The sequence below is a fragment of the Thalassophryne amazonica genome, chromosome 9 (assembly GCF_902500255.1).
Source record: "Thalassophryne amazonica chromosome 9, fThaAma1.1, whole genome shotgun sequence".
Lineage (NCBI taxonomy): Eukaryota > Metazoa > Chordata > Actinopteri > Batrachoidiformes > Batrachoididae > Thalassophryne > Thalassophryne amazonica.
This window is the reverse complement of record NC_047111.1, coordinates 88814265-88831242: the sequence shown is the minus strand read 5'-3', so window position 1 is coordinate 88831242 and position 16978 is coordinate 88814265. Positions and strand designations below refer to the sequence as shown.

Sequence of the window (16978 nt, the reverse complement as noted above, 5' to 3'; positions counted from 1 at the left end):
TTCAGATATCTAAAAAAGTCATCCTACCTGCATTGCTCATCCATTCCTTCTCCATCCTTACTGATATCATCACTTAAATAATACTTGTAGCAAGACTGGAAAAAACAGATAATGTCATTACAAAATGCAGATAAATTGAAGAAAATATACATATATATGTATGTATGTGTGTGTGTGTGTGTATTAGGCATGTGAATCTCATCACTGACAACAATTCGATACACACCTTGACACACTACCAGCGATACGATACATATAGCGATACATGGCGATGATGCGATACGATTCACCCCTGTTCTCGATTCAATGTGATTTGATATGTATTTGATGGCGATTCAATTCCTCACAGATACGACGCGACTCAACATGATGCAAAGAAATTATACCAAAAATTTAAACAGAAAATAAGAAGCTGCAATTCAGTATGGTACTATTCTGATTCTACAAGAGGCAGAGGACTTGCAGCATTTTTACCAGATTCAACACTAAGGAACAGGAATCTGTTCCCTCAAATTTGGAACTAATTTCATCACACTGTCAGAACTAAAGTAAACAGGAAGACGACATCACTCAATGAGTGACTTAAAGTGAGTCACTGACTGGCAGAGTACCACCTTGGCAAAAGTAATTTGTTATACTTTACCAGTTTTGCCGGAGATCGGTTTACAATCTGCGGCTGTGTCGATACCGCTTAGCGACAAGGCATTCTTTACAAACGACCTGCGTTTTGTCAAGTTTCCCATCTGTTTAAAAAAAATCCAAAGTATCTCCAAATACCTGATTTAAATGTTTTAGGTGCATCAAAAATCTCTTCCAACTGCTTGCTGCTGTTCTTGTTGTGGTAGAAATGTGCTTTCTGGCTTCCATCCATGTTCAAAACACCCGTCAATTAAATTGATGTATACTGAACGAATTGATACACTCGCATCATGCACATTTATATCTAGATACCAATTACACACACACCCTAACATGCTCAGATATTACCAAAACAATTATCATAATTTACCTTTACCAACAGTTCATATCACTGGTGGCTATATTTAACGCTGCAGGGGGTCTAACAAATTTCAACAAACACATTTTAACCAAACATTGCAAACATTCCAGTTGACTGGCAAAGAGGGCCTTGGTCATACTGAATGAGCTATGGCTTCTGATTATTTGGGGAACAGCAGCACCGCAAAACGGCTATGACGTTAACACAAGTGGCTAACTGTATAATTGGTTATTTAAAAAAGTTATACAAATACATAATATACACACACACACACACATCAAAATGATTAATTCAGATAAACTCCAGATTTAATAGTTTAGAACATTTCCATGGTTTCTGACTTAATAATAAAATATTATATGTGTACATTATTAATAATAAATCAAATTTAATTTTTTAGTGTAATAATCAAAACATCATATATGTAAATAGGCTCACCTTGCAAACAAGTACTTTCAGAACTGGATGTCGATAGAAAGAATCTCTCTGGAAGTGGTTAACTTGTCGCCCACAAGCAGTGCAACTGACAATTCCCAAATGTTCAGCTCCTACACAGAAACATCATAAGCAATGAAAAGTATAAAAGAATACAAAACAAAGTTTTTTCAGACCACCTTTTCCTTAGCCTTGACCAAACTACTCCAAAATGTAATCATCTCTAGATATATATACACAAGTAACATTCCCACTAAGTTTGATCCAGCTATCAAAAAATAATTAAAAAAAAGTGCTTTTTGGTCTGTGTTTTTCCTTGAACTTAACCTCTGACCAAACTCTAAAATCTAATCACCTCTAGATATCATCAATGTAATGTTCCCACCCCATTTGAAAGAAAATCCTACCAATCATTTCGCTTGTCAACGTACACACCAGTGAAAACAATACCTTGCTTGACACTAAGCCAATGCGAAGGGTAACAAAAGGCAATTCAATCGCATGTCCTGCCACCACTTTACAGGTAGCAATTAGTATAGCCATGTCTGTCATATTTGTGCAGGTAACATATACAGTATTGTGAAAAACCATAAAGCACATGCAAATGCAATTTCATGCACATAACGCCATTAAAATCCAATAAATTAACTTACACTCCAGAGAGCATAAATGTTGTAAGCCTTTAGTTTCTACTTTGCAGACGATGTTCATAAAAGCAGGACATAACCATCCATTTCTAGCATAGCTTAATGCACTGCTTATACAGGTCTACCAACATTACTAAGCTTAATTTTCCCCCCAACAGCAATAACTGTAATTTATGCTTTGCTGCCATTAGTCTTTTGTCTTTATATATACCTTTGCTCAGTCCTTCTCAAATAGCCCTCCCTGCGATGCCAGGGAGGGCGCGTGTGTGACTGCATGGAACATACTTTTCCCCCGTAGTAGAATACAAGTGTAGTTGCACATCCACTACAGTAGGTGGCAGTGGCGCTCTCATTGTCAGTGTGCGCAAAGAGTATTGAGGACTGTAGTATAATGGAATGCAGCTCAATGGTGTAGGTGTTTTCGCACGGAGCATGCGCGCACACACAGCACAGAGCAGGTGATACGAAGTGCAGTGAACAAACCTTCAAGAGACACCATGGACAAATTTTCAACTGGGATGAAAAGAAAGGCGGAGAGAAACGGAGATAAAGAGGCAAACGAAAGTCACTCGAAAGCTAAGAGGAGGAAATATGATGACATGTATGTAGTGCATGGCTTCACTGTGACTATGGTGGGAGACAAGACTGGTGCGTTTGCTGTGTCTTAAAATTTTGGCAGCAGACAGCATGAAACCAATTAAGGTGTCACTGTTAGGATTCTTTTATGTGGTGAGTGATCTCAAAAAGAACTGGACAGGAAACGGACTTCAAAGTTTAGATGTTGTATTGAAGGTGCGTACACTGATTACAGCATCATCGAGCAGCGCTGGGGTCTTCGAACAAACCACATGCAACGTCTGAACAAAGAGCCCAGATTTTCTCACTACTTTAAGTTTTATTCCTGAGTCTAGGCCAGCCCCCATGTGTGCGATCCTTAGCCTGTCATGAATCAGTGGCTATGTGATTGGCTGCAAAGTTACGTGAGACAGGCGGGTATAAGCGGGTGTCATGCTCATGTTGCGTTCAAGGCGGTATGTAAAAATTTTATAGTGCATTTGTATGTCGTTGTCAAACAGCAAATCAGACTGTTCCATCATGCTGTCCAAATAGATGTGAATACTTTGGTTTCATCAATTAAACAGCTATTAAAAAGATCAAATGGTTTTATGGATTAGAAAGCTATAAAAAGATCAGACAGTCGTGCCAAATACAAGGACATTTTGGATGTGTGTGTGCCATTTTGAAAAGCAGTTAGGTTAAGATTAAATAGTTACAAGGACATTTTGGATGTGTGTGTGCCATTTTGAAAAGCAGTTAGGTTAAGATTAAATAGTTACAAGGACATTTTGGATGTGTGTGTGTTTGCCATTTTGAAAAGCAGTTAGGTTAAGATTAAATAGTTACAAGGACATTTTGGATGTGCGTCGGCCATTTTGTAGTATGCATCATGGAACACTGACATCACTTAAAGACATTACACCCCAATCACGCGATAACCTGCTTCAGTTTTTTCAGCGAAAACGTGCGTATACTGCCAGCAATCATCTTGCTTTGTGAAAGCTACTTTAGTAAACCAGTGAGCACTGTTAGCATCATGTAAGGTGGCGCACCAAATTGCTCAAAAAAAACAAAAAAAACCCACACCATAACAGATGAGCTGATCGTGCCTGCAGCAGTAGACATGGTCTCTGTCATACTGGATGATGCAAGTCCCGCAAAAAGAAAACTATCCTTCTGTCCAATGACACTGTCACCAGATGTATAAATGACATTGCTCATGACCTTCAAGAACAGCTGGTAAGTAAACTCAAAGACAAATGTTTTGCCTTACAATTCGAAGCCACTGACAGCAACAAAGACTGTTAATTTGTTATGTACGTTTTGACATGAGAAACTCCCTGTCTGAGCATCTACTTTTTATAAATATGTCAGAGACAGAGCCACAGCTGAAGAGCTATTCGAAATGCTGGACTGCTTCTGGGCTAAAGTTGGAGAACTGCATTGGTGTTTGCAGTGATGGTGCAGAGACCATGGCTGGGATGAAAAAAGCACTTTGGGCACTCATCAAAAAGGCCTCACCTACTGCTGAGTGGACACACTGGGGTTAGAGAAGTACTGGCCTCAAGACACCTTTCCTCTGAATTAAGTGAGGTTATGACAGACATTATAGGTCAGGGGTTGAAATACATTTTTAACCTACTTGCACTGGTGCTAGTAAAAAAAAAAATTACTTGCACCAAAAAAAGTTACTTGCACAACCAAAAGTCAGTCTTATATCAACCTTAAAACTCCTCCTCTGATGTGTCAAGACTTAATTCCTTTCTGGGGAGAGTTTGCCGCTGCTGCTGCTCTCCCCTCAGGTTTTTTTTTTTTACGTGCGCGCGCAAACGAATCGTCTGTGAATATTATTTTATTTATTAACTGCACAGATGTATAATAAAACAAATGGTGACTGGTTTATAACACAATTATGACAGTTTCAGGGGAGAGTGAGGAACTACGGAGACCTGGAAGTGTCATCGCAAAATGTTTTGCATATGGAGAGAATGTGTGCACATTTTATTATATCATGCGCACGTTTTATTATATCATGCACTCGTTTTAAGCATCGTTTGAGTAAAACAAGGGCAAGATCTACTTAAATGTGGCCACAATTTGTAAAATGTGCACTCAATATTGTCTTGACACATAAATGCTGACTTAGCCAACAAACCAGCAGACAGTGTAATACATTTCCTCATTAGAAATGGATCTGGTCAGGGTATATCATCATGGTTTGGGTGCACAAGGACATACAGAGAACTCCAGCTGCCCAGCATGGCATCATCTGGAGTACATTAAAAAGGATGCTGAGGTCAAAGCATCGTGAGGATGACAATTTAGGTCATATTATGAAGTTCATTTTGAATGAAAGGAAAACGTGTGCACATTTTATTAATTTGAGGGCTCAATTAAAGGAAAATGTGCATGTTTTATTAATTTGAGGGCTCGATTAAAGGAAAATGTGCGCACAAATTATCACGGCCAGGAAAACGTGCGCACGTTTTATTCATTTGAGAGCATGTTTTATTAATTTGTGTGCTCAATTAAAGGAAAATGTGCGCACAAATGATCATGGCCAGAAAATAAATAAATAAATAAATAAATCATTTTAAGTGACGTGTCCCGGGTTCCGTAAAGGAACCGCAGCGGCAGCCACTTTTTTTTCCATGTGCGCGCGAACTAATCATCCGTGAAGATAATTTTATTAACTACACAGATGTATAATAAAACAAATGGTGACTGGTTCATAACACAATGAGAGAGCGAGAGAGAGAGAGAAAACGCAGCCAGCCAGTTTTTTTTTTTTTCTTTTCTTTGTTTACATGTGCGCGCGCAAACAACAAATAGATCACAGCAACGCGCTCCGTGTGTCATAAAACGCAGGGAAGATGAAGACAACACACTGGAAATGTTTTTTTTCCCTTATTTATTCCTTTTACTGGTGCTTATAGTTGATGATAGAGTTGTTCAGAGCTGGGCCTGAAAAGAACAATTCAGTTAACACAGAAAATAATCACGCAGGAGACTGAATTTCTTTTTCCTGATCAGGAGAGAGCAAACAAGCGTGATCCCTCGACAACCACCGTGTCGTCCGCTCTGAAGGGCCCCGCCCATCTGCCTCCCATATTTATTTCGAATAAAGTTACATACAAGCATATAGAAGGACAAAATACCAAAACACGTTAGCGACACAAAGTCTGGTCTCACATCGATATGAAATTGTTATGGCTTTAAGGCTCCAGTCTCACGAAGTAAACAGCATAACCCTGAACTAATACACAGGTCACACCGCTCCCTGCTCAAGGCTAGACTGTTAATTAGAACGTGCATCTGTGCTCAGCAAAAACATAATCTCAGAAAAACAGTCTGCCCTCTCACTGAGTCAAAGATCATTTTGTGAGCAGTTTAATAATTAAACAGTTCAGTGAATATAGTGAATAGATATGTATCAATAGTGAATATAACTACTTTAGCAATTCAGTGATTAACAAAGAAACCAATATTAATGAAACATGTATATAAATGTGTATATGGAGAATGAGATCAAAGACAAAATCAAAGACAGCAAATCAAAGTAAAGACATTAATAATTGATAATGTATTGAAAATTCCTGACAGTTGATAAAACTTGGATAAAGTTACTTGCACCAGTGCAAGTGCAGTATAAAATTACGTGCACCGCTTGAATAATACGTGCACAAACTAGCACATGCACATACTATTTCGAGCCCTGTAGGTGTAGTCAATTTTATAAAGACACGGGGTCTCATGTACAAAGACTTGCATTGACTTTCTACTAAAACATGGCGTACGCCAAAACCCTGAATCTGACGCAAGTACAAATATATTCAGATGTATGAAAGTGTGCGTAGCCATGAATCTACGCACGTTCCATTTGTACAACCCCTGCCAAAAATTATGGAATCACTGGCCTCGGATGATGTTCATTCAGTTGTTTATTTTTGTAGAAAAAAAAGCAGATCACAGACATGACACAAAACTAAAGTCATTTCAAATGGCAACTTTCTGGCTTTAAGAAACACTATAAGAAATCAAGAAAAAAAGATTGTGACAATCAGTAACGGTTACTTTTTTAGACCAAGCAGAGGAAAAAAATATGGAATCACTCAATTCTGAGGAATAAATTATGGAATCACCCTGTAAATTTTCATCCCCCAAACTAACACCTGCATCAAATCAGATCTGCTCGTTGACATTGACCCTATGCCATGACATTGACCCTATGTGTCTTTTTGCAAGGAATGTTTTCACAGTTTTTGCTCTATGGCAAGATGCATTATCATCTTGAAAAATGATTTAATCATCCCCAAACATCCTTTCAATTGTCCAAAATATCAACGTAAACTTGTGCATTTATTGATGATGTAATGACAGCCATCTCCCCAGTGCCTTTACCTGACATGCAGCCCCATATCATCAATGACTGTGGAAATTTACATGTTCTCTTCAGGCAGTCATCTTTATAAATCTCATTGGAACGGCACCAAACAAAGTTCCAGCATCATCACCTTGCCCAATGCAGATTCGACATTCATCACTGAATATGACTTTCATCCAGTCATCCACAGTCCACGATTGCTTTTCCTTAGCCCATTGTAACGTTTTTTTTCTGTTTAGGTGTTAATGATGGCTTTTGTTTAGCTTTTCTGTATGTAAATCCCATTTCCTTTAGGCAGTTTCTTACAGTTTGGTCACAGACGTTGACTCCAGTTTCCTCCCATTCGTTCATTTGTTTTGTTGTGCATTTTTCGATTTTTGAGACATATTGCTTTAAGTTTTCTGTCTTGACGCTTTGATGTCTTCCTTGGTCTACCAGTATGTTTGCCTTTAACAACCTTCCCATGTTGTTTGTATTTGGTCCAGAGTTTAGACACAGCTGACTGTGAACAACCAACATCTTTTGCAACATTGCGTGATGATTTACCCTCTTAAGAGTTTGATAATCCTCTCCTTTGTTTCAATTGACATCTCTTGTGTTGGAGCCATGATTCATGTCAGTCCACTTGGTGCAACAGCTCTCCAAGGTGTGATCACTCCTTTTTAGATGCAGACTAACGAGCATATCTGATATGATGCAGGTGTTAGTTTTGGGGATGAAAATTTACAGGGTGATTCCATAATTTTTTCCTCAGAATTGAGTGATTCCATATTTTTTTCCTCTGCTTGGTCTAAAAAAGTAACCGTTACTGACTGCCACAATCTTTTTTTCTTGATTTCTTATAGTGTTTCTTAAAGCCAGAAAGTTGCCATTTGAAATGACTAGTTTTGTGTCATGTCTGTGATCTGCTTTTTTTCTACAAAATTAAACAACTGAATGAACATCCTCCGAGGCCGGTGATTCCATCATTTTTGCCAGGGGTTGTACATCCCACTGAACGTGGAATTGAGCGTGGAACCAAACTCCTCCCTGGCCAGGCCCATTTAAATATGCAAATTCATGTAAATAGGCTCTTGGAGCAGGGATTCCCCACGGCTTCACATCAGACAACATGAGCACAGGAAAGAAATTTTACTATAGATGACTGGAAATTACGCAGAGACACACAGGGACAGTTTATTCAGTATGCAATTAAAACGGATTAATCATGAAACTGAAAAAATGTTCGTGGGCGCTACAAAGCACGCGCGTGTGTGTGTGAGAGGCTGACACGAAGAACAGCGGGCACACATGCTGTTAAAAAAAAATTGGATGATTATGTTCCACACAGCTGGTGGCTAAGAGCAAGGTTGACTAGCACACGACTGACTGATCAACCAGCTCACGCTGGAATGCCTCTGATGCCAGGAAGCTCAACGTGGTCAGCATCTGTGTGGACACAGAAAACCCCTGGGTCCTTGCAGTATTACGCTCTGGGCCAACCGCAGTTCTATGTGGAACTCCAGTAACAGTGGAATTGGTAATTGAAATCGGTTTCAGAGCCTATTTTCCTCATTTGGAAGTAAATCCTTGTGTGTCCTGACTACATGCTCACGTCAGATTGTACCATTTGCAAGATCCTCTAACAACGTTAACACAGCAATTGTTAGTGCCATTTTACGCATCACTATGCCATGGGTTAAAGCAATAAATTTTCATCTGACTGAATTTTTTTCCTGGCAAAAATTAATTCCAGCAATTCCCTAAAATGTGGCGTAGTGGGGGCACACACTCTTTTTCCTCAATAAATACAATAAACACATTATACAGTATACAAATCTATTCTAAATAGCCTGGGGGGGGGGGGGGGGGGGGGGCATAAAAAGAATGCAAATGGTGAACATAAAAAGGCACATAAAAGGGTGGTGGGGGGCAGGGTGTAGTCTTGATTCTGGGGGTGCTCCCCACAGAACATTATTAAAAGAGCAAGTCAAATTTTGTGTATTCTGGTGAATTTTAATGGGTATGAAGCCCTCTGAAACAAAGAAAACTCACTTCAAACTATGAAGTAAAACGAGAGTTACGAATGTAACTACGGTTCTATGAATTCCGGATGACCGCCCAGGTCATCCGGGCGGTCACAGGGCGGTGCTTTAGCACCTGGATAACTACATGTGCGCAGCACAGAGGTCGAGAATATATACCAACAAAGTCACACCATTGAATGTGACCTGGGTGACGTCACTGGTTGTCTTTATATACAAGACGCACCCAGTGCTCGCTTCTTTTCGGAATGAACTCGCAAGACTGAGTGACAAGCAACTCTGGCGGTCATCTGGAATTCATAGAACTGTAGTTACATTCGTAACTCTCGTTCTATTTCATTCCTCCTGACGGCCAGAGGGAGGTGCTTTAGCACCTGGATGACTTAATACCAACAAGGTCACGAAGAGTCACACTCACCTCGCATCAGCAGTGGGGAGTGGAGGCAGACAACACTGCCGTGGTCACCGCAGGAGGAGCGGCAACATTCAGTCTGAAATAGGGGGCGAAGGTACAGGACGAAGCCCACGTAGCAGCAGCACAAATATCACTCAAAGGGACACCTCTCAGTGCAGCCCAGGAGGTGGACACCCCTCTGGTGGAATGGCACGTAACCTTAGGAGGCTGAAGACCTCTGGACCTGTATACTTGTAAAATGGCATCCACGACCCAATGCGAGAGTCGCTGCTTTGAGACAGCACAGCCTCTTTTGTGATCACCGTAATACACAAACGGGGCATCCGTTTTCCGGATCCCGGCAGTCGCACTAATGTACTGCTTCAACATTCGGACAGGACACAGGGAACCTGAAACAGATAATCCTGGATCAGAATGCGGGACATACACAGCCAAGGAAACTGGCTGGTTAACATGAAAAGTTGAAATTCTCTTGGGTAAAAAGGACGGATTAGGCCACAGCGTAACACCAGATCCGTCAGAATTCCATCGCAAACAGTCCCCAGCGATTGAGAGGGCATGGAGCTCTCCCACCCGCTTAGCCGAAGACAGTGCAAGTAGAAAGGCAGTCTTCACTGACACCCATTTAAGATCAGCACTTTCAACTGGTTCGAAAGGGGAACAGCTTAAACCTTCCAGGACTAGAGGAAGGTCCCATGAAGTACACGTGCAAGCCTTGGAGGCCACAAACGTAGAGCACCTTTCAAAAAACGACACACTAAGAGGTGTGAACCCACTGACCGGCCATCAACGTAGATGTGCCGGGCAGAGATTGCAGCAACATAAACCTTCAAGGTAGCGACAGAAAGTCCTTTCTCCAGCAGTTCTTGTAAATATGTGAGGAGAATAGGCACAGAGCAATGCTCCGGGTCTAACTTTTGTTTCTCACACCACCGCGCAAACAGCTTCCATCTGTTGTCATACAAAGCCCTGGTAGAAGCAGCACGTGAATTAAGGATAGTCTGAACAACAGCCTGGTCACAAGAACTTAACAAGAAGTCTGGCCCCTCAACGGCCACACATACAGTTGAAGGAGTTCTGGGTGAGGGTGCCAAATCCTCCCCTGTAGCTGTGACAACAAATCCTATCTCTCCGGGAGAGCCCAAGGTTCTCCCTCGAGGAGTTTGTGAATCATGGGAAACCAAATCCTCCCAGGCCAGAATGGAGCAACCAGCAGCACCCTGTGGCTGCTCTGATCTATCCTGTGCAGTGTCAACATCAGCAGCGGGAGAGGAGAGAGAGCATCAAGGAGGCAATCCGGCCACGGGTGAGCCAATGCATCCTGCCCCACCGGGCTGTCTGGTTCCAAGAGGGAGTACCATCGTGGGCAATGTGTCGAGGTGCTTGAAGCGAAAAGGTCCACTTCCACTGCACCATATTTCTGCCAGATCATTTAGACCACAATCGGGTTCAGTCTCCACTCTCCCGGTGGTGGTTTCTGTCTGGAGAGTAAATCCGCTGCACTGTTCTGTACACCGGGCAGATGAACTGCTCTGACACTCTGAAGGTGAGGCAACGCCCATAAGAGAAGCTTCCGAGTTTCTGCCAATGAGTGATTGGACCTGGTGCCCCCCTGATGGTTTATGTGATAGACTGTTGACGTGTTGTCTGACCGGACAAGAACATGTCTTCCTCTCAGGGCTGGGAGGAAATGCTTGAGAGCCAGTCGCACAGCGCGAAGCTCCAGCACCTTTATGTGTTGGAGTCTCCCCTGGGGACTCCAGACACCCCTCACCATCCTGTGATTCCACACGGCCCCCCAACATTTGAGTGATGCATCTGTAACAACCACCTCTCGGCGAGAAAGAACAGAGCCTAGAGGGACACCCTTGCAGATGAAGTCCACGTTCCCCCAGGGTTTGAGGTGCAGAAGGCACTGGTTGGAGAGTCGTACAAGCCTGTGCTGATGCAACTTCGAGTTGAGGCCTAGGTTGTTGATCCAAATCTGTAGGGGACGTAAGAACAGAAGTCCCAAAGGTACCACTAGCGACACTGCAGTCAATTTGCCCATCACCCGGAGCAGCAAACCAAAAGGCAGTGTCACAGCCTGTTGAATGTGTGAGACGAGACGAATTACATCGCCCACTCTCTGCGGGGATGGCAATGCAGTCATAGTCAGGGAGTTGATGGCAATGCCGATGAAGGTCGTTTGTTGACTGGGAACAAGAGAACTCTTTGCAAAGTTCACTGAGTCATAAATGAGAGACATGGTTCAGTAGAAGAGCTGTGTCGTTGTGCGCCTGCTCCTGAGTCGGAGCGCAGACAAGTCAATCGTCTAAGTAGGGTAGGATTCTTAATCCAAGAGCTTGCAGTGGGGCTAGTGCTGCAGCCATACATCTGGTAAATGTACGAGGGGCAAGAGAGAGGCCGAAAGGAAGCACCCTGAACTGGTATGCCTGACCTTCGAAAGCAAAGCGGAGAAACTGCCTGTGATGAGGCGCCACTGGCACATGGAAATAGGCGTCTTTTAAGTCGACACTTGTGAACCAGTCTCCTGGTGTGATAGTTTGAAGGACATCTACTGTGCGGAGCATGTGCAACTGCAGCACTTTGATATAACGATTCAGACGTCGGAGATCGAGGATAGGACGAAAGCCGCCATCCTTCTTTGGAACAAGGAAGTAAATTGAATAGAACCCCCTGAGCTGGTCTGATCTGTGAACTGGCTCTATGGTCCCCTTCTCCAGGAGTTCCAAAATCTCCCGTTGTAGGGCAGCAGACTGCACCGAGTTGGAAACAACAGTCATCCTCACCCCACTGAACTTCGGAGGACGACATCCGAACTGAATTCTGTAACCTTCGAACAAGGTTGAAATGACCCATGGGTCTTGAACTTGAGCCTCCCAGTGGCTGAGTTGATTTCGTGAAAAACGGCTGAGGGCCAAACATTGGCAGTCAGACCCGACCACCTCTGCCTCGCATCCCTGAGGACCTCTGGGTGCGATTACTGGAAGCTCTGCGAAACCGTTCAGTTCTCGGGGGTCTGCCCGTAGGCTCACGAAAGGCAGGCTGCTGGGAGAGCTGGCCCTCAACTGCAAAAGCACGTGCAGCTCTGGGAGTCGGCGGAAGCCTGGATGTAGAGTGAAAAGCTGTAGCACGTCTGACTGGCTGAGGTCTGGAAGACCAGTGTAGGTCAACAAACTGTTGCCGAGATTTACTAGCCTCGACAGCACGCTCTTAAGTTTGTTGGGCCGCAGGTCCAAATACTTGGCCTGGAAGAACAGGCAGCGAACGGAGTGTGCCTCTGCAGGATTCGGAAAGGGGGGACTGCGCAAGCCACACCTGACGTCTAGTGATGGTAAGGGTTGACATCAGTCTGCCAAGCTCTCTGGACATATAAGCAAAGGTTTGGAGTGAGGCATCACTAAGACTTTGCGTAGCATCATCAACCTCTGCCTCCCTCAAAGACTTTGAGAGGGCAAGGGCTAAATGGGACAGTGAGTTGCCTAGGCGACCGATGCGAGCAGCTATGTCATAGCTTTTGGTGAGGAGGTCATCAGTGACCCTACACTGAGGGCGTGGGCAGCGGGCATCCGGCCGAGCAGCATTAGCTGGAGCCACAACCAGGTTCGCAATAATGCTGTCAACGGCGGGCATACGGTTCAGACCATATTGCGCTGAATCACACATAGAGCTAAGGGCTCTGCAGTCCTGTGATAGATGGGTCAATGATTTGAGGAACGCCCAACATCGGTGGAGCTCCTCGATATATGGTTGTGAAACTGGAACGTTGAACTCAGGCTTCTGAGTGACTTTGAAAAAGGCACTTGAAGCGGTGGTTTCCGCAGGGGGATTGTCGCCCCCAAGCCTGGATAAAGCCAACTGAACAGCTTGCTTGACAAAGGATAGTCCAGGTTCGGTTTGCAGCATGGACTCTGCCTCGGAGGTATGAGAGCCCACTAATGAATGGCTTGGAGAAAGACTCCTCTCATCCTCATGCTCCACGCAGTTTATATCACTTGTCATGTACAAGGAATCAGTTGCAGCAATAGACACGACATCGTCCTCCTGCTGAGTAACTACATTGGTCTGATCAGCCTCATTAGGGACAGCAGGAACTGTCACTGCATCCTTAGGCTGTAGATTCAGAAGCAAGGACTTAATCAGAGCAAACTCAGAAGTCAACGTTTCGACCTTTTCAACCAAAGCATGGTCATGAGTAACCTTCTTAGCAGAAGGGGCTCCTGCATGTGGGTGTTTACGGCGCTTTGGGTCCTTCCTGGGGCTGGAGGCCAAAGTCGCACTAGATATTCCACTTTCCAATGCCGCAAGTCTAGCAGATCTCTCTGCCAGTGGCATGCTGGCACAATTAAGGCAGGCATCGCCAGTCAGGGCTTCCCTCAGGTGTCCGATCCCAAGACAGGAGGGGCAAAACATATGTCCATCATCTGGGCTCAAGGGAGCCAAACAGGTACTACAGCCATGCAACAAAGGCTCTGTCAACATTGTGGACTGCGTGCAGATGGCTAACGCAAGCCCTGATGGTTACAAATGGAAAGACAAAGCGTGAATCACACGCAGTGTAAATAGTAACACGAGGCACGGAGCGTGAAGCACTCACAGCCGCAGACTCGACACGAGGCACGGAGCGTGAAGCACTCACAGCCGCAGACTCGACACGAGGCACGGAGCGTGAAGCACTCACAGCCGCAGACTCGGCACGAGGCACGGAGCGTGAAGCACTCACAGCCGCAGACTCGGCACGAGGCACGGAGCGTGAAGCACTCACAGCCGCAGACTCGACACGAGGCACGGAGCGTGAAGCACTCACAGCCGCAGACTCGGCACGAGGCACGGAGCGTGAAGCACTCACAGCCGCAGACTCGACACGAGGCACGGAGCGTGAAGCACTCACAGCCGCAGACTCGACACGAGGCACGGAGCGTGAAGCACTCACAGCCGCAGACTCGACACGAGGCACGGAGCGTGAAGCACTCCAGCCGCAAACTCGGCATGAGGCACGGAGCTTGAAACACTCACAGTGTAAAAGCTAATACAAGGCCCGGAGCGTGAAACACTCACAGCCACAGTAATAACACGATGCACACAGCCGAAAAAACTCACAGCCCAAGTGCTAAGTTACTTAGAGCAACGACGATAACACTAGCTGCTAGCGGAGCTGTTAAACTTAGCAAATGGCAGCAGTGCAGACAAAGTACTTCAAGGAGTGTAAAACACTCACGGCAAGCCCAACACAGTACACTATACTGGTTCTGATACACACACTACCACGTAGTTAGCGACACAACTAAACAAATAGCCAGCTTTCATCGAAACAACACAGCTAATGTGCACAGAGGAAACTATCCAGCAGGGCAGCAGCAAGGCGCGCACCCGGCGTTTAGGAAGGTGTACTCACGACAGGCGTCAAAGAATACAAAAAACGGTGAAGCCGTGTCTCGCAGCCTCTGGAGGACGTATGCAGTGCACGTAGCTCCAACCGAAGGTGGGTTGCGAGGCTACAAGCGAGAGCGGCAATCGCAGCTAAATGCGTTCTCAACCTCTAAGAATGCGAGAATGTAGTAAAGAAGCGAGCGCTGGGTGCGTCTAATATATAAAGACAACCAGTGACGTCACCCAGGTCACATTCAATGGTGTGACTTTGTTGGTATATATTCTCGACCTCTGTGCTGCGCACATGTAGTTATCCAGGTGCTAAAGCACCGCCCTCTGGCGGTCAGGAGGAATGAAATAGAAACACAGTATTGATTATGGGGCATCTGGGGGTGCCCCCCAGAAATTTTTTAAAAGAGCAAGTCAAATTTTGTATATTCTGGTGAATTTTAATGGGTATAAAGCCCCCTGAAACAAAGAAAACTCACTTCAAACTGTGAAGTAAAAACATATTATTGATTATGGGGGTCTGGGAGTGCTCCCCCAGAAAATTTTAAAAGAGCAAATCAAATTTTGTGTATTCTGATGAATTTTAATGGGTATGAAGCCCTCTGAAACAAAGAAAACTCACTTCAAACTGTGAAGTAAAAACACAGTATTGATTACGGGGGAGTCTGAGGGTGCTCCCCTAGAAATCTTTTAAAAGAGCAAGTCAAATTTTGTTTATTTATTTATGTTCATTGTTAGTTGGTTTTATCTTTTCTGTTTTGTTTTATCAGGTTCTTTGTCTGTTTCTGTAAAATTGTATTGTAGCACTATTAGTTATTACTATTATTGTTGTTGTTGCTATTATTATTATTAATATATAAATAAAATAAATAAAAAATTACAATTTTTAATACATTTGACTCTTACGACAGCAAACGTGAGCCATTAATTATTATACAGAAAACAAATGCACACAAACGTGCTGAGATGCAAACAGCTTAATGCTAACTTTAACATTGAAAATGCCGTAGACATGCTAATGCGCGAGCATCGATCCCGTTTTTAAGTTATAAAATACATCTATCAACTGTTTCAGAAGACCATAACAGGTCGGTTTAACATAAAAAGGTAAATATTACTTACAGACATATGCTCTTTAGGGTTTTAGCAGGGAAAAATTAAGATAAAGTGAAATAAAACAAAGAACCAACGAAGCAGCAGATTGAAGCACTGCTTCGCTGATTCAAGGTTCAAAGCAAAGCGGGATTCATCCGTGAAGAGAACACCTCTCCAACATGCCAAATGCCAGCGAATGTGAGCATTTGCCCACTCAAGTCGGTACGACGACGAACTGGAGCAGGTCAAGACCCCGATGAGGACGACAAGCATGCAGATGAGCTTCCCTGAGACGGTTTCTGACAGTTTGTGCAGAAATTCTTTGGTTATGCAAACCGATTGTTTCAGCAGCTGTCCGAGTGGCTGGTCTCAGACGATCTTGGAGGTGAACATGCTGGATGTGGAGGTCCTGGGCTGGTGTGGTTACACGTGGTCTGCGGTTGTGAGGCTGGCTGGATGTACTGCCAAATTCTCTGAAACGCCTTTGAAGACGGCTTATGGTAGAGAAATGAACATTTAATACACGAGCAACAGCTGCGGTTGACATTCCTGCTGTCAGCATGCCAATTGCACGCTCCCTCAAATCTTGCGACATCTGTGGCATTGTGCTGTGTGATAAAACTGCACCTTTCAGAGTGGCCTTTTATTGTGGGCAGTCTAAGGCACACCTGTGCACTAATCATGGTGTCTAATCAGCATCTTGATATGGCACACCTGTGAGGTGGGATGGATTATCTCAGCAAAGGAGAAGTGCTCACTATCACAGATTTAGACTGGTTTGTGAACAATATTTGAGGGAAATGGTGATATTGTGTATGTGGAAAAAGTTTTAGATCTTTGAATTCATCTCATACAAAATGGGAGCAAAACCAAAAGTGTTGCGTTTATATTTTTGTTGAGTGTATAAGAAGCATTGGCGATGTTTAAACTCAAAATCGGCTTGTTAGTAGCTGAGAGTGTACCGGAGGCAATACTGAAATTATCGGTTAGCTGTAGCTACCGATAAACGTTTTGGCAGTTTATCGGTTTAGCATTATA

At 43.8% G+C, this 16978-nt stretch overlaps 1 protein-coding gene across 1 annotated transcript in view; it reads right to left on the bottom strand.

The window, feature by feature from the left end:
* Positions 1-16978, bottom strand: part of LOC117517621 (transcriptional regulator ATRX-like) — a 99449-nt gene that overhangs the window by 45881 nt on the left and 36590 nt on the right. Inside the window, exons 7-8 of the mRNA XM_034178716.1 lie at positions 1439-1548; positions 28-95 (exon numbers count right to left, since the gene is read on the bottom strand). Of these exons, the coding sequence (XP_034034607.1) occupies positions 28-95; positions 1439-1548 (178 nt within the window). The remainder of the gene's footprint in view (positions 1-27; positions 96-1438; positions 1549-16978) is intronic.